Source organism: Lithobates pipiens, unplaced genomic scaffold (assembly GCF_037356315.1).
Source record: "Lithobates pipiens isolate NorthernLeopardFrog02 unplaced genomic scaffold, aLitPip1_a1.2 Scaffold_22, whole genome shotgun sequence".
NCBI classification, from domain to species: Eukaryota; Metazoa; Chordata; class Amphibia; order Anura; family Ranidae; genus Lithobates; species Lithobates pipiens.
In genome coordinates this window covers 91,637,276-91,655,381 of record NW_027507784.1, presented here as the reverse complement: position 1 = coordinate 91,655,381, position 18,106 = coordinate 91,637,276, and the positions used below count along the sequence as shown (strand labels likewise).

The 18,106-nt window shown below is 53.7% G+C and overlaps 2 protein-coding genes across 3 annotated transcripts in view; one reads left to right on the top strand and one right to left on the bottom strand.

The window, feature by feature from the left end:
• The window catches only part of USP37 (ubiquitin specific peptidase 37), a 60,137-nt gene extending 55,003 nt beyond the window's left edge, over nt 1–5,134 (bottom strand). For both annotated transcript variants that reach the window (XM_077447885.1, XM_077447886.1), the window contains exon 1: nt 5,002–5,134. The gene's annotated coding sequence lies outside the window, so the exon portion shown is untranslated. The remainder of the gene's footprint in view (nt 1–5,001) is intronic.
• Nucleotides 5,135–5,273: 139 nt separating this feature from the next.
• The window catches only part of CNOT9 (CCR4-NOT transcription complex subunit 9), a 35,740-nt gene continuing 22,907 nt past the window's right edge, over nt 5,274–18,106 (top strand). The window contains exons 1-2 of the mRNA XM_077447887.1: nt 5,274–5,436; nt 14,548–14,727. Of these exons, the coding sequence (XP_077304013.1) occupies nt 5,413–5,436; nt 14,548–14,727 (204 nt within the window). The 5' untranslated portion in view covers nt 5,274–5,412. The remainder of the gene's footprint in view (nt 5,437–14,547; nt 14,728–18,106) is intronic.

Sequence of the window (18,106 nt, the reverse complement as noted above, 5' to 3'; positions counted from 1 at the left end):
GGCTCTCGCAGCTCCCTCTATAAGGGGGGGGTGTCAGGCTCTCGCAGCTCCCTCTATAAGGGGGGGGGTGTCAGGCTCCCGCAGCTCCCTCTATAAGGGGGGGGGGGGGGTGTCAGGCTCCCGCAGCTCCCTCTATGGGGGGGGGGGGTGTCAGGCTCTCGCAGCTCCCTCTATGGGGGGGGGGGGGTGTCAGGCTCTCGCAGCTCCCTCTATGGGGGGGGGGGGGGGGTGTCAGGCTCTCGCAGCTCCCTCTATGGGGGGGTGTCAGGCTCCCGCAGCTCCCTCTAGGGGGGGGGGGGTGTCAGGCTCCCGCAGCTCCCTCTATGGGGGGGGGGGGTGTCAGGCTCTCGCAGCTCCCTCTATGGGGGGGGGGGGTGTCAGGCTCTCGCAGCTCCCTCTATGGGGGGGTGTCAGGCTCCCGCAGCTCCCTCTAGGGGGGGGGGGTGTCAGGCTCCCGCAGCTCCCTCTAGGGGGGGGGGGGTGTCAGGCTCCCGCAGCTCCCTCTATGGGGGGGGGGGTGTCAGGCTCCCGCAGCTCCCTCTATGGGGGGGGGGGGTGTCAGGCTCCCGCAGCTCCCTCTATGGGGGGGGGGGGGGGTGTCAGGCTCCCGCAGCTCCCTCTATGGGGGGGGGGGGGTGTCAGGCTCCCGCAGCTCCCTCTATGGGGGGGGGGGGTGTCAGGCTCCCGCAGCTCCCTCTATGGGGGGGGGGGGGTGTCAGGCTCCCGCAGCTCCCTCTATGGGGGGGGGGGTGTCAGGCTCCCGCAGCTCCCTCTATGGGGGGGGGTGTCAGGCTCCCGCAGCTCCCTCTATGGGGGGGGGGGGTGTCAGGCTCCCGCAGCTCCCTCTATGGGGGGGGGGGTGTCAGGCTCCCGCAGCTCCCTCTATGGGGGGGGTGTCAGGCTCCCGCAGCTCCCTCTATGGGGGGGGTGTCAGGCTCCCGCAGCTCCCTCTATGGGGGGGGTGTCAGGCTCCCGCAGCTCCCTCTATGGGGGGGGGGTGTCAGGCTCCCGCAGCTCCCTCTATGGGGGGGGGGGGTGTCAGGCTCCCGCAGCTCCCTCTATGGGGGGGGGGGGGTGTCAGGCTCCCGCAGCTCCCTCTATGGGGGGGGGGGGTGTCAGGCTCCCGCAGCTCCCTCTATGGGGGGGGGGGTGTCAGGCTCCCGCAGCTCCCTCTATGGGGGGGGGGGGGGTGTCAGGCTCCCGCAGCTCCCTCTATGGGGGGGGGGGGGGGTGTCAGGCTCCCGCAGCTCCCTCTATGGGGGGGGGGGGGGGGTGTCAGGCTCCCGCAGCTCCCTCTATGGGGGGGGGGGGTGTCAGGCTCCCGCAGCTCCCTCTATGGGGGGGGGGGGGTGTCAGGCTCCCGCAGCTCCCTCTATGGGGGGGGGGGGGGGGTGTCAGGCTCCCGCAGCTCCCTCTATGGGGGGGGGGGTGTCAGGCTCCCGCAGCTCCCTCTATGGGGGGGGGGGTGTCAGGCTCCCGCAGCTCCCTCTATGGGGGGGGGGGTGTCAGGCTCCCGCAGCTCCCTCTATGGGGGGGGTGTCAGGCTCCCGCAGCTCCCTCTATGGGGGGGGTGTCAGGCTCCCGCAGCTCCCTCTATGGGGGGGGGGTGTCAGGCTCCCGCAGCTCCCTCTATGGGGGGGGGGGTGTCAGGCTCCCGCAGCTCCCTCTATGGGGGGGGGGGTGTCAGGCTCCCGCAGCTCCCTCTATGGGGGGGGGGTGTCAGGCTCCCGCAGCTCCCTCTATGGGGGGGGGGTGTCAGGCTCCCGCAGCTCCCTCTATGGGGGGGGGGGTGTCAGGCTCCCGCAGCTCCCTCTATGGGGGGGGGGTGTCAGGCTCCCGCAGCTCCCTCTATGGGGGGGGGGGTGTCAGGCTCCCGCAGCTCCCTCTATGGGGGGGGGTGTCAGGCTCCCGCAGCTCCCTCTATGGGGGGGGGTGTCAGGCTCCCGCAGCTCCCTCTATGGGGGGGGTGTCAGGCTCCCGCAGCTCCCTCTATGGGGGGGGGGGGTGTCAGGATCCCGCAGCTCCCTCTATGGGGGGTGTCAGGCTCCCGCAGCTCCCTCTATGGGGGGGGGGGGGGTGTCAGGCTCCCGCAGCTCCCTCTATGGGGGGGGGGGGTGTCAGGCTCCCGCAGCTCCCTCTATGGGGGGGGGGGGGGTGTCAGGCTCCCGCAGCTCCCTCTATGGGGGGGGGGGGGTGTCAGGCTCCCGCAGCTCCCTCTATGGGGGGGGGGGGGGGGGTGTCAGGCTCCCGCAGCTCCCTCTATGGGGGGGGGGGGGTGTCAGGCTCCCGCAGCTCCCTCTATGGGGGGGGGGGGTGTCAGGCTCCCGCAGCTCCCTCTATGGGGGGGGGGGTGTCAGGCTCCCGCAGCTCCCTCTATGGGGGGGGGGGTGTCAGGCTCCCGCAGCTCCCTCTATGGGGGGGGGGGGGTGTCAGGCTCCCGCAGCTCCCTCTATGGGGGGGGGGGGGGGTGTCAGGCTCCCGCAGCTCCCTCTATGGGGGGGGGGGGTGTCAGGCTCCCGCAGCTCCCTCTATGGGGGGGGGGTGTCAGGCTCCCGCAGCTCCCTCTATGGGGGGGGGGTGTCAGGCTCCCGCAGCTCCCTCTATGGGGGGGGGGTGTCAGGCTCCCGCAGCTCCCTCTATGGGGGGGGGGTGTCAGGCTCCCGCAGCTCCCTCTATGGGGGGGGGGTGTCAGGCTCCCGCAGCTCCCTCTATGGGGGGGGGTGTCAGGCTCCCGCAGCTCCCTCTATGGGGGGGGGGTGTCAGGCTCCCGCAGCTCCCTCTATGGGGGGGGTGTCAGGCTCCCGCAGCTCCCTCTATGGGGGGGGGGGTGTCAGGCTCCCGCAGCTCCCTCTATGGGGGGGGGGGGTGTCAGGCTCCCGCAGCTCCCTCTATGGGGGGGGGGGTGTCAGGCTCCCGCAGCTCCCTCTATGGGGGGGGGGGTGTCAGGCTCCCGCAGCTCCCTCTATGGGGGGGGGGGGTGTCAGGCTCCCGCAGCTCCCTCTATGGGGGGGGTGTCAGGCTCCCGCAGCTCCCTCTATGGGGGGGGGTGTCAGGCTCCCGCAGCTCCCTCTATGGGGGGGGGTGTCAGGCTCCCGCAGCTCCCTCTATGGGGGGGGGTGTCAGGCTCCCGCAGCTCCCTCTATGGGGGGGGGTGTCAGGCTCCCGCAGCTCCCTCTATGGGGGGGGGGTGTCAGGCTCCCGCAGCTCCCTCTATGGGGGGGGGGGTGTCAGGCTCCCGCAGCTCCCTCTATGGGGGGGGGTGTCAGGCTCCCGCAGCTCCCTCTATGGGGGGGGTGTCAGGCTCCCGCAGCTCCCTCTATGGGGGGGGGTGTCAGGCTCCCGCAGCTCCCTCTATGGGGGGGGGTGTCAGGCTCCCGCAGCTCCCTCTATGGGGGGGGGTGTCAGGCTCCCGCAGCTCCCTCTATGGGGGGGGGTGTCAGGCTCCCGCAGCTCCCTCTATGGGGGGGGGTGTCAGGCTCCCGCAGCTCCCTCTATGGGGGGGGGTGTCAGGCTCCCGCAGCTCCCTCTATGGGGGGGGTGTCAAACTCCCGCAGCTCCCTCTATGGGGGGGGTGTCAGGCTCCCGCAGCTCCCTCTATGGGGGGGGTGTCAGGCTCCCGCAGCTCCCTCTATGGGGGGGGTGTCAGGCTCCCGCAGCTCCCTCTATGGGGGGGGTGTCAGGCTCCCGCAGCTCCCTCTATGGGGGGGGTGTCAGGCTCCCGCAGCTCCCTCTATGGGGGGGGTGTCAGGCTCCCGCAGCTCCCTCTATGGGGGGGGTGTCAGGCTCCCGCAGCTCCCTCTATGGGGGGGGTGTCAGGCTCCCGCAGCTCCCTCTATGGGGGGGGTGTCAGGCTCCCGCAGCTCCCTCTATGGGGGGGGTGTCAGGCTCCCGCAGCTCCCTCTATGGGGGGGGGGTGTCAGGCTCCCGCAGCTCCCTCTATGGGGGGGGTGTCAGGCTCCCGCAGCTCCCTCTATGGGGGGGGGTGTCAGGCTCCCGCAGCTCCCTCTATGGGGGGGGTGTCAGGCTCCCGCAGCTCCCTCTATGGGGGGGGTGTCAGGCTCCCGCAGCTCCCTCTATGGGGGGGTGTCAGGCTCCCGCAGCTCCCTCTATGGGGGGGGGGTGTCAGGCTCCCGCAGCTCCCTCTATGGGGGGGGGGTGTCAGGCTCCCGCAGCTCCCTCTATGGGGGGGGGGGTGTCAGGCTCCCGCAGCTCCCTCTATGGGGGGGGGGTGTCAGGCTCCCGCAGCTCCCTCTATGGGGGGGGGGGGTGTCAGGCTCCCGCAGCTCCCTCTATGGGGGGTGTCAGGATCCCGCAGCTCCCTCTATGGGGGGTGTCAGGATCCCGCAGCTCCCTCTATGGGGGGTGTCAGGATCCCGCAGCTCCCTCTATGGGGGGTGTCAGGATCCCGCAGCTCCCTCTATGGGGGGTGTCAGGATCCCGCAGCTCCCTCTATGGGGGGTGTCAGGATCCCGCAGCTCCCTCTATGGGGGGTGTCAGGATCCCGCAGCTCCCTCTATGGGGGGTGTCAGGATCCCGCAGCTCCCTCTATGGGGGGTGTCAGGATCCCGCAGCTCCCTCTATGGGGGGTGTCAGGATCCCGCAGCTCCCTCTATGGGGGGTGTCAGGATCCCGCAGCTCCCTCTATGGGGGGTGTCAGGATCCCGCAGCTCCCTCTATGGGGGGTGTCAGGATCCCGCAGCTCCCTCTATGGGGGGTGTCAGGATCCCGCAGCTCCCTCTATGGGGGGTGTCAGGATCCCGCAGCTCCCTCTATGGGGGGGTGTCAGGATCCCGCAGCTCCCTCTATGGGGGGTGTCAGGATCCCGCAGTTCCCTCTATGGGGGGTGTCAGGATCTCGCAGTTCCCTCTATGGGGGGTGTCAGGATCTCGCAGTTCCCTCTATGGGGGGTGTCAGGATCTCGCAGTTCCCTCTATGGGGGGTGTCAGGCTCGTGTAGCTTCCTCTACGAGGCGATGTCGCACCCGTGGCCCCTCTCACTCACCCAGTGGGGGCCCCGGGCCCGTCTCCTCCGCCTGTCACACACAGCGCACGATTTGGCGGGAATATGCCGATCCTCTCAGCGCAGGAGCGAACGTCTCAGTCAGGCGCGGAATGACGTCACCTACGTCTGACCGTCCCGCGCCGCGCACATCGATGATGTCAGATTTGTCCCCGCTCTGGTTTTTCTGTTTATTTCCACACCTGGCTTGTTTTTTCGGGTGTGTGGTGAACTCTCCGGGATCCTTGTAGGACGCGACCCCGGATTTGAGGATTGTTTGAGAAGACTCGCCGGGCCTGGGTCACGTGAGGCTTTTACGTCGGCGGAAGGGGCCGGGCGCCGGTTGTTGTTGGAGAGGGGGAGGCGGAGGAAGAGCGGACCCGGACAGGAGTGAGCCCGGGGGAGGCTCCGAACATGCACAGCCTGGCCACGGCGGCGGTGAGTGAGGCCTGGGGGGGACATAGAGCCGGGGGCTCTTCTGGAGGACACAGGGGGGCCCTGAGCTGACATGGAGGGCTCTGGGTGAAGGGAGAGGTCATATAACGATCCAATCACTGACATATTACATTAGAGCCGGGGGGAGCGCTGCTTTCACTCCGGATATGGGGGAGGGTTATAACCCCTGTTTGCGGTGCTTCATTCGTTGTCTCATTGAGGAGATTTTTCCTCACTTCCTGTCCCATAGCCGAAAACCGGAAGTGAGGGAAATACCACCGGTGTCCCCATTATAAGGGTTCACCTGAGTTCTGCGACACCTGCAATATTAGTATGCATTTCCAATGATGGTAAACAGGAGAAATAGAGAAGGAGAATCCCCCTAATGGGGGCCACAGACGGCAATAAAAACTGACAGGGGTTCTAACTCCTCTCCATCCAATATTCTACGAGACACGACAGGCAGGATTGTCAGTGAAGGGAACTGATAGGAGCTGAGAATTGTTCCACAAGTACAAATATTTAATTATGGGGGGGGGGGGGGGGTGGTGTAAGCAAACTCCCTCCACCCACTTCCCAAGGGGAAGATTGGACCGGAACCCTGAGATGAGGATATCTCCAGAGGAGAACATGGGGACACCCTCTGAGGACACAATGAGCTGACCAATGAGGAGAGGACAAGGACACCCCTGAGGAGAAGATTGGACAAGCTGTGAGGAGAGGACAAGGGCACAACCTGAGGAGAAGATGGGACAAGCTGTGAAGAGGGGACAAGGGCACTTCCTGGGGAGAAGATGGGACAAGCTGTGAGGAGAGGACAAGGGCACAACCTGAGGAGAAGATGGGACAAGCTGTGAGGAGAGGACAAGGGCACAACCTGAGGAGAAGATGGGACAAGCTGTGAGGAGAGGACAAGGGCACCACCTGAGGAAAAGATGGGACAAGCTGTGAAGAGGGGACAAGGGCACTTCCTGGGGAGAAGATGGGACAAGCTGTGAGGAGGGGACAAGGGCACCACCTGAGGAAAAGATGGGACAAGCTGTGAAGAGGGGACAAGGGCACTTCCTGGGGAGAAGATGGGACAAGCTGTGAGGAGAGGACAAGGGCACAACCTGAGGAGAAGATGGGACAAGCTGTGAGGAGAGGACAAGGGCACAACCTGAGGAGAAGATGGGACAAGCTGTGAGGAGGGGACAAGGGCACCACCTGAGGAAAAGATGGGACAAGCTGTGAAGAGGGGACAAGGGCACTTCCTGGGGAGAAGATGGGGAGAACAAGGACACCCCCGAGGAGAAGGTGAGGAGACCAGCGAGGGGAGGATGAGGACACCTGCTGAGGAGAAGATTAGAAAACCCTTAAGTAGAGGATAAGGACACTCCCTGAGGAGAAAATTGGAGGATCCATGAGGGGCGGAGACAAGAACTCCCTTAAGGAGCGGACAAGGACACTCCCTGAGGAGAAGATGGCATAAGCTGTGAGGAGAGGACAAGGACACTCCCTGAAGAGATTATGGGGAGACCAGTGAAGGGAGAACGTGGACACCCCCTGAGGAGATGATGGGGAGACCAGCGAGGGGAGGACGAGGACAACTGTTGAGGAGATGATGGAGAGACCAGTGAGGGGAGGATGAGGACACCCGCTGAGGAGATGATGGGGAGGACAAGGACACCCCCTGTGGAGAAGATGGGGAGATCTGTGAGGAGAGGACAAGTCACTCATGAGGATAAGATGGGGAGAGCAATGAGGAAGAGGACACCTCCCTGAGAAGATGGGATAAGCTGTGAGGAGAGGACGAGGACGCCCCCCTGGGGAGAAGATTGGGCGATCCATGAGGAGAGGCATCAAGGAGTCCCTTAAGGCGAGGACAAGGACACTCCCTGAGGAAAATATATTAATACCAAAGGCAGAGGGCAAGGACACCTGCTGGGGAGAAGATGGGACAACCCTTAAGGAGAGGGCAAGGACATCGACATCCGCTGAGGAGAAAATGGGGAGCTCCATGAGGGGAGTACAAGGACACCCCCTGAGGAGGAGATGAGGGGAGCACAAGGACACCCCCTGAGGAGGAGATGGGGAAGACCAATGAGGGGAGGATGAGCACACCCCCTGAGGAGATGCTGGGGCGACCAGTGATGGGTAGGACGAGGACATTCGCTGAGGAGAAGATGGGGAGCCCAGTGAGGGGAGGACAAGGACACTCATTGAGATGATGTGGACACCAGTGAAAGGGGGACTGAGGAGAAGACATTAATACCAAAGGGAGAGGGCAAGGACACCTGCTGAGGAGAAGATGGGACAACCCTTATGGAGCGGACAAGGACACCGACACTCCCTGAGGAGAAGATGGGTAGACCAGTGAGTGAGGAAGAGGACACCTCCTGAGAAGATGGGGAGACCAGTGAGGGGAGGAAACGGGGACTGAGGAAAAGATATTAATACCAAAGGCAGAGGGCAAGGACACCTGCTGGGGAGAAGATGGGACAACCCTTAAGGAGAGGGCAAGGACATCGACATCCGCTGAGGAGAAAATGGGGAGCTCCATGAGGGGAGCACAAGGACACCCCCTGAGGAGGAGATGAGGGGAGCACAAGGACACCCCCTGAGGAGGAGATGGGGAAGACCAATGAGGGGAGGATGAGCACACCCCCTGAGGAGATGCTGGGGCGACCAGTGATGGGTAGGACGAGGACATTCGCTGAGGAGAAGATGGGGAGCCCAGTGAGGGGAGGACAAGGACACTCATTGAGATGATGTGGACACCAGTGAAAGGGGGACTGAGGAGAAGACATTAATACCAAAGGGAGAGGGCAAGGACACCTGCTGAGGAGAAGATGGGACAACCCTTATGGAGCGGACAAGAACACCGACACCCCCTGAGGAGAAGATAGGGAGACCAGTGAGGGGAGGAAGAGAACACTTTGAGGAGAAGATGGGGAAGACTAGTGAAGATCCTCACTGAGGAGAAGATGGGGATCTGAGATTGGAGAGGTGCTCCAGAGTCATTCTAGAGATCTTTTAGGAAATTCTGAGGTGATCCCAGAAAGGACAGGGTCACCTGAGGGGATCCTGGTAAAATCTCTTGGAAATATATGGAGACCACTGAGAACATGTTGAAACCACCATGAGAAATCCCCTGAAGGAACTACAAGGTGGAACAAGGAACATCGAGAGAGGGAAAATTTATATATGTGTACTGTATCTCACAAAATGAGTACACTCCTCACATTTGTGTAAATATTTTATTTCTTTTCATGTGACAACACTGAAGAAATAACACTTTGCAATGTAAATAGTGAGTGTACAGCTTGTATAACGGTGTAAATTTGCTGTCCCCCTCAAAATAACTCAACACACAGCCCACAAATGCTCAATAGGGTTTAGGTCTCGAGACATGCTTGGCCAGTCCATCATCTTTACCCCTCAGCTTCTTTAGCAAGGCAGTGGGTGTCTTGGAGGTGTGTTTGGAGTCATTATGTTTCAATACTTCCCTGTGGCCCAGTCTCTGAAGGGAGGGGATCATGCTCTGCTTCAGTATGTCACAGTACATGTTGGCATTCATGGTTCCCTCAATGATCTGTAGCTCCCCAGTGCCGGCAGCACTCATGCAGCCCCAGACCATGACACTCCCACCACCATGCTTGACTGTAGGCAAGACACACTTGTCTTTGTACTCCTCACCTGGTTGCTGCCACACGTGATTGACACCATCTGAACCAAATAGGTTTATCTTGGTCTCATCAGACCACAGGACATGGTTCCAGTAATCCATGTCCTTAGTCTGCTTGTCTTCAGCAAATTCTTTGCATGCTTTTTTGTGCATCGTCTTTTAGAAGAGGCTTCCTTCTGGGATGACAGCCATGCAGACCAATTTGATGCAGTGTGGGCCATGTGGTCTGAGCACTGACAGGCTGACCCCCCCACCCCTTCAACCTCTGCAGCAATGCTGGCAGCACTCATATGCCTATTTCCCAAAGACAACCTCTGGATAGGACGCTGAGCACGTGACCTTAACTTCTTTGGTCGACCATGGCAAGGCCTGTTCTGAGTGGAGCCTGTCCTGTGAAACCGCTGTATGGTCTTGGCCACCGTGCTGCAGCTCAGTTTCAGGATCTTGGCAGTCTTCTTATAGCCTAGGCCATCTTTATGTAGAGCAACAATTCCTTTTTTCAGATCCTCAGAGAGTTCTTTGCCATGAGGTGCCATGTTGAACTTCCAGTGACCAGTATGAGGGTGTGAGAGTGATTAACACAAAATTTAACACACCTGCTCCCCATTCACACCTGAGACCTTGTAACAATAACGAGTCGTAAAAAGCAAAAATAAACTGCGCTCAGGAAAACAAGGTGCAGATAGTTAAAAAGAAATACAAAAAATATTAAAACATAAAAAAATATATATAAGAAAAAATAAAGGCTGCAGCTCTAAGTGGGATACACACACTAGAATGAATATAAGAAAATTTGAAAAGCTGCGCCAATGGTCCTATTCGATATTACAAAACTACACAGAGAAATATAAATAGGGAATTGATAGCCCACACAGACGATTAATCTGTATTACCTAAAAAATATATGTTGCCTAAAAAATATATTTTACAGTATAATTGAGCCAAGATAAATTATGATCTCCTCACGATTCCACTATCCCCGGTATATGGCAGCATCACAGCACAAAAAAACTCTGACAGTCAGCAATCGGGTGTACCTCTTGGATGTTCTTGCTCACACTGTTTAAATGTCCCCGCACCCACATTCCTTTCAGAGCAGCACAGCTCAGAACACAGGCTGCACGGAGCATGAATGTAACAATAACGAGTCACATGACATCGGGGAGGAAAAACGGCTAATTGGACCCAATTTGGACATTTTCACTTAGGGGTGTACTCACTTTTGTTGCCAGTGGTTTAGACTTTAATGGCTGTGTTGAGTTATTTTGAGGGGACAGTAAATGTACACTGTTATACAAGCTGTACACTCACTACTTTACATTGTAGCAAAGTGTCATTTCTTCAGTGTTGTCACATGAAAAGATATAATGAAATATTTACAAAAATGGGAGGGGTGTACTCACTTTTGTGAGATACTGTATGTAGAGAGAGACCCCTTAGAAGGGAGAACAAGACAGCCCCATAGCCGTAAAGGACAGGAGACCAACTGCACACAGGATATACATGAGGTGTCGGGAATGGAGGCCCTCTAAGCCCTTGTACTCACGGTCGGACATTCTGACAACCAAATCCGTTGGATTTTGTCCGAAACTGTTGCATGCACACGGTTGGACAAAGTTGTCGGAAAATCCGATTGTACATAACGTGATGACGTTATTTCGTTATGACGGGACTACGTTCAGGCTAGTAGCCAATAGTTTTGGTCTAGGAATTTGATCTGAGCATGCGTGGCACTTTGTCCGTCAGAGTAGGCTACACATGATCGGAGTATGTCCGATCGGAGCATTTTGTCAGAAAATTTTACTGACAAGTTGGAAATCTTGGTACGACGAAAACAGTCCGATGGAGACCACACACAGTCGGATTATCCGTCAAAATGGTCCGATAGGACACGTTCCGTCGGAATCTCCGACCGTGTGTACAAGGGCTAAGGAGTTACACAGAGCCCAGAGTAACTGGATGAGAACCTGCTGAAGACCTATAGAGACCCTTGAAGAAGGGGGGCAAGGAGACCTTACCTGAGGCCATATAAAGAGACTCCTGAGAACAGTGAGACAAGGATGGTTCTTCCTGAAGACATATAAATAGACCTGTTAAGAGCGAGACATGGGAGACCCCTTAATGCATATATAGGGACCCCCTGAGAAAGGTTGGACAAGTAGACAACACCCCGGCTATATATATGAAGAAAGTGGGGACTGGATCCGCTCTTATGATGTCTATAGGGACTCCTGATTAACTGGGAACCCGAGGAAGGAGGGAAAAGGAATCCCTTTCAGGGAACATGCTGGTTCTTGTAGTTCCTGCTATATACAGGTGCTACAGATTAAATGCATTTGACTATAAAGAAAGGATAGATGATACATCATCTTAATTTATTGATGGTTAAACCAGTGACATGCAGTCATCCCCTTCACTTTTTCCAGGAGAGGGCAGTGACACTGACCTTCCTGATTTGCACATAGGCCAGTGACACTAACAGACTCATCTATCCATATACAGTGGGAGAAATAAGTATTTGATCCTATTCAGATTTTGTAAGTTTGCCCACTTACAAAGAAATGAAGGGTCTATAATTTTTATCATAGGTGTATTTTAAATGATAGAGACAGAATATCAACCAAAAACGCGATACAAATGTTATCATTTAAGTTGCAGTTTAGTGAGTAAAATAAGTATTTGATCCCCCAAGCAAAAGGTGACTTGGTGGAGAAACCCTTGTTGGCAAGCACAGAGGTCAGACGTTTCTTGTAGTTGGTGATCAGGTTTGCACACATCTCAGGAGGGATTTTGGTCCACTCTTCTTTGCAGATCTTCTCTAAATCATTAAGGTTTCTTGGCTGTTGCTTGGCAACTCGGTTTCAGCTCCCTTCATAAATTATCTATAGGATTAAGGTCAATGTGCTTCTTCTTGAGCCACTCCTTTGTTGCCTTGGCGGTATGTTTTGGGTCATTGTCATGCTGGAAGACCCATCTTCAGTGTTCTGGCTGAGGGAAGAAGGTTCTCATCCAAGATACAACAAAACATGGCCCCGTCCATTGGCCCTTCAATAGGGCAAAGTCGGCCTGTACCTTCAGCAGAGAAACAGCCCCAAAATGTTTCCACCTCCATGCTTGACTGTAAGAACACCATGCAAGATTTCACCTCATGAGGTAAGGGTGATCTTGAGAAAAGTGAGGGATCGGCCCAGAACTACACAGGAGGAGCTTGTGAATGATCTCAAGACATTTGGGACCACAGTCCCCAAACAAACCATTGGTAACAATACGTTGACATGGATTGAAATCCTACAGCGCCCGCAAGGTCCCCCTCCTGAAGAAGGCACATGTACAGGCCTGGCTGAAGTTTGCAAATGAAACATCTAAATGCTTCAGAGAAGGATTGGGAGAAAGTGCTGTGGTCAGCTGATGCGTGGGATGGTTTTCTTAGGGTCATAGTCGGCAATTTTCTTCCTCTAAACACGGCAAATCAAGTTAATGCCAGAGAGTTCAATTTTGGTCTCATCTGCCCACAGCACCTTCTCCCAATCCTTCTCTGAATCATTTTGATGTTCATTGGCAAACTTCAGCCAGGCCTGTATATGTGCCTTCTTGAGGAGGGGGACCTTGCGGGCGCTGCAGGATTTCAGTCCTTGGCGGCGTATTGTGTTACCAATGGTTTGTTTGGTGACTGTGGTCCCAATTGCCTTGAGATCATTCACAAGCTCCTCCCATGTAGTTCTGGGCTGATCCCTCACTTTTCTCATGATCATCCTCACCTCATGAGGCGAAATCTTGCATGGAGCTCCAGACCGAGGGTGCTTAATGGTTATTTATTTTGTATTTCTTCTGTTTGTGAATAATCGATCCAACACTTGTCTCCTCCTCACCAAGCTTTTACTGATGGTCTTGTAGCCCATTCTAGTCTTGTGCAGGTCTACAATCTTGTCCCCCGACGTCCTTTGACAGATCTTTGGTCTTGCCCGTGATGGTGAGGTTTGAATGGAAGAAAGAGATTCTGTGGACAGGTGTCTTTTTATACACATAACGAGTTGTCGTTAGGAGCATCTTCTTACATTGACCGGGCTAATCTGTGTACCACATGAGCACCTACTGTAGCCAGTCTGTGGGAGCCAAAGTTATTATTGGTTGGTAGGGGCCCAAATACATATTTTACTCTCTGAACTGCAACTCAATTTATACAATTTTGTATCCTGTGTTTTTTCTGGATTTTTGGGTGATATTCTGTCTATCATATAAAATCCACCTATGATAAAAATGATAGACCTTCATTATTTGTATTTATTTTTTAAATTTTTTTTTTGTAAGTGGGCAAACTTATCAAATACTTATTTCCTCCACTGTACATGATGGGATGTAAGCTTGTCCAGCAAATATCTAGGTTTGGCTCATGCTTCATTGTTTTCAAGTTAAAGCAACTGCTATGGTACCCCTTAGTTTTAATCTAGGGCTGCAACTAACAATTATTTTCATAATCGATTAGTTTGCCGATTTTATTGTTTCAATTTAATTGGATAATATCGTAAAAAAAAAAAAAAAAACTTAATATGCAATTTTTTTCATTTATTTAAAGTAATAATGAAAATTATGGGGCACTATTCCACTGGGGAACACCAATTATGGGGCACTAATCTACCCGGGAACACCAATGATGGGGCACTAATCTACCCGGGAACACCAATGATGGGGCACTGTTCTACCCGGGAACACCAATGATGGGGCACTGTTCTACCCGGGAAAACCAATGATGGGGCACTGTTCTACCTGGGAACACCAATGATGGGGCACTGTTCTACCGGGGAACACCAACGATGGGGCACTGTTCTACGGGGGAACACCAACGATGGGGCACTGTTCTACGGGGGAACACCAACGATGGGGCACTGTTCTACGGGGGAACACCAACGATGGGGCACTGTTCTACGGGGGAACACCAACGATGGGGCACTGTTCTACGGGGGAACACCACCGGTGGGGCACTGTTCTACGGGGGAACACCACCGGTGGGGCACTGTTCTACGAGGGAACACCACCGGTGGGGCACTGTTCTACGAGGGAACACCACCGGTGGGGCACTGTTCTACGAGGGAACACCACCGGTGGGGCACTGTTCTCCCGGGGGAACACCAACGGTGGGGCACTGTTCTCCCGGGGGAACACCAACGGTGGGGCACTGTTCTCCCGGGGGAACACCAACGGTGGGGCACTGTTCTCCCGGGGGAACACCAACGGTGGGGCACTGTTCTCCCGGGGGAACACCAACGGTGGGGAACTAAATCGTCAACGATTTTCATTATCGCTAATATCGATTAATCGATTCAGCCCTAGTTTAATCATTGTATATCAATTATAGCCATTTGTTTTCCAAAAAAAAAAAAATTATTTTATAATTTAGAGGTTTCATCTTCCACCTTTTTATTTTTTATTTTTTTTATTTCCGTATACAGCCTGGGCCAGCAGCACTTGCCCCTGTTGACAGAGAGAAGATTTATCAGTGGATCAATGAATTATCAAGCCCGGAATCTCGGGAGAATGCTTTGTTGGAGCTCAGCAAGAAGCGGGAATCTGTCCCTGATCTAGCACCCATGCTGTGGCACTCATTTGGTACTATTGCAGCACTGTTACAGGTTTGTTTCTTTTATGTGAACTGGACCTATTTATTATAACCAGTTTTTTTTATGTGTATAATACTGACCCCGTTCTAAAGACTACACGAACAGTCCCATCTTGCATATTACTCATCTACTACATTTTGTAGTAATACAGATCATTTAGATTTGCTGGTGTATTTCAAGCTGGTCTTTTATCATTCTTCTGTGGTTTGTCTTTAAAGTGATTGTACAGTCACGCGTGATAAAACATGTAAATCCCCTCTTTTACATGACGATGTCATATGCATTATCTGTAGTTTTTAGAAATGAAAATATCTTATTTTACAGCGCCCCCCTGGGCCCTTATGTGATCTAAGCACTACAGTGGGCGGGGCTGTGTCTCCCCACTGACTTCAGCCATGAGAGTGGCAGGAGGTCACGTTAGCTCTTAAAGTATTTTGTGGAATCATTTTTAAAAAATGCAGATCCTGCACATTAATGCTGACCTTCTGTCTTTTTTTTTTTTTTTTTTCAACTTTCCATCTATTAAATCCTCTGCCCTTGTTGTTTTAACTTTGGATAGTAAAACATTTTTATATTTCTGACAGTAAATACCTTATACAGCCCACTTCCAATTTCTTGTCTGGTCATTATCCTAGGCTTATGACCTCATCATGCACAGCTCTCTCACTCTCATGAGAGTTTGCCAGGAAGGGAGGGGGGGGGGGGTGAGTCATAAGAAGGCCAATGAGAGCTGCAGAGCTTGAGGTGTATCTGTGTAAATCCAGCAAGTGAACAGGCAGCAGCTTCAGCTGCCCATGGTTAAAATGGTTGCAGCCAGACTCGGTGGAGGGAGATCTCTCCAACATATATAATACAATATGCAAAGTGGTTGGAGGGAAGCTTCAGAATGGCAGAGAAGTTTTTATTACAAATTATGTGATCAGACTGCAGTTCCTATTTAAATCTTAAAGTGGTTGTAGAGCCACTTTTTCTTCTTCCCATAATCCAATGTGTTCTATTAGTATGTACCCCAGTGCGTGTCATTTATGAAAAAAAAAAATCCCACTTCAAAACTAATTTCAGAGCACCCCTCAGCGCTCACGTGATCGCCCGCCGCTGGCTTCCCCATTCCGACAGCTACAGCGAGCGGGGCTGAGAATACCCAGCAGACGTCAGATGGGAGGAGAGGATGAAAACTGCAGGCAGTTACGTGAGCACTGAGGGGCACTCTTGAAATTGGATATGAAGCGGCATTTATTTTTTTTAAATAACATACACTGGGGCACATTCTTTAATATAATACATTGGATTATAGGAAGAAAACAATCATTTGTGCAGCAGGAGGGAAGGGACGAGCACTGACACAACTGACAGGCAGGGAGGGAGGAGGGGAGAGAGGACAGAGGAGAGACAGCGGATGATGGAGGCATGTAGACTGACTTCAGTGTCAGGGCCTTTTGACCACTAGAGGGTATATACTGCCGGAGTCGCATCCGAGCCGATGACCGCCAGGCACCTGTGATTGCTACAGACAGAACGGATACCTGTCAATGTAAACCGACAGATCTTCATGCTGTCAGGGGTGAGGAGAGCGATCTGTTGTTCAAACTAAGTATGACCAACCATCGGTGTCCTCCCACAGGCAGTCCCATCGCTCCCTAGGTAACGCAGTTAACCCCCTTGATCGCCCCCTACTGTTAACCCCTTCCATGCCAGTGACATTTACACAGTAATCAGTGCATTTTTATAGCACTGATCGCTGTATAAATGTCAATGGTCCCAAAATAGTGTCAAAAGTGTCCAATCTGTCCGCCATAACATTACAGTCCTGATTAAAAATCTCTGATCACCGCCATTACTAGTTAAAACAAAACAAAAAAAACTAATAATAAAAATACCATAAATCTTTCCCATATTTTGTGAATGCTATAAATTTTGCTCAAACCAATCAATATACGCTTATTGCGATTTTTACCAAGAATATGTAGAAGAATACATATCGGCCTAAACTGAAGAAAAAAATTAGCTTTTTAAAAAAAAAAAAAAAAATTGGGGATATGATAGCAAAAAGTACAAAATGTATACAACACTTAGTCGAAAGGAAAGGTATAAACTTAAAGTGGGGTGCCCCTAAAAAAAAAAAAAAAAATGTTAAAGTCAGCAGCTACAAATACTGCAGCTGCTGGCTTTTAATAATCGGACGCTTGCCTGTCCCAGGGTCCAGCGATGCGGTGGAACGGAGCCCCCCCTCTTTCCCCACTCCGCTCGCGGTGCCATCATTCGTACTGTGGGCACCCGGCTGTGGCTTCACAGCCGGGCACCCACTGCGCGAGCGGCGCAGGAAGCTGTAATACGCCGCACAGTCATCTGGGACACGTGACCGGTCCCAGATGACTGCGACGCAAGGGGAAGTGATGTCACCAGCCCGGGCAAGGAAGAAGGCAGACTACGAGGGACCCCCTAGCAACAGGTATTTAGAGGTGAGTAAAAAAAAATTTTTTAATCACTTTTTTATTTTTTGGTGGCAACTCCACTTTAAAGGCAAAGTTTAGAGTTTATTTTTTTTTTTTTTTGTTTTTTTTTTTTTGTTTTTTTTACAACACCTGGGATGCAATGAACTGAGTCATATGTGCTGGTGGCTACTGCTTAAAGTTGAAATCCTCAGTCCTCTATTCTGGATACCAGAGGTTAATAGTTGCTGCACCTGTGACGGGCATTTGTCTCAATTGCCAAATATGCCTACTTATTCTGCCACGTGCTCAATTCACAGCAGCTGTAACTATATAGGTTGTCACACTGAAAAGTGTTCAGTGATTGGGGAACAGGTAGACAAATGAAAGGTCTGCTCTTCCAACGCTTTGCATTGTGTGAATCTATAGTATGGGTGCCATGAAGTGAGCACAGGGGTGGGCATAGTCGATACTTCTGCTGAGTACCTGTCACAGTTTCAGTCTCTAATATTAACCCTCGTAGCACTCACTGGAAGATCACCACTGCTCAGTTATTTGCTGTGGGTGGCAGGGGAGACATTGGGGTCTTTTTAGACTCCCCCATTGTCTCCATAAAGAGTACCTGTCACATGCCATATGCTATCACATGGGGGGTTATATCTGAGGACAGAGCAGCCACTAGCACACAGGACACACTTAATCGCTGGTAAGTAGCGGCCTTGGTGCTGTTTACCAAAAAAAAAACAACTCACAGATTATACGATAATACAAAGTCCAACGTAAAAAGCACAATACAGATGCAAAAGTCACAATATTGCTGATCCCAGGAGAATTTGACATTTAGGCCTGACAATATGTCTTTTTTTAGGGGAATGGAAATTTGGATCAACAATTACTGAGTTCAAGGCCATGTCTGCGCAGTTGTTCCCCATACAGCTTAACCAGTTGCTAACCACCCGATG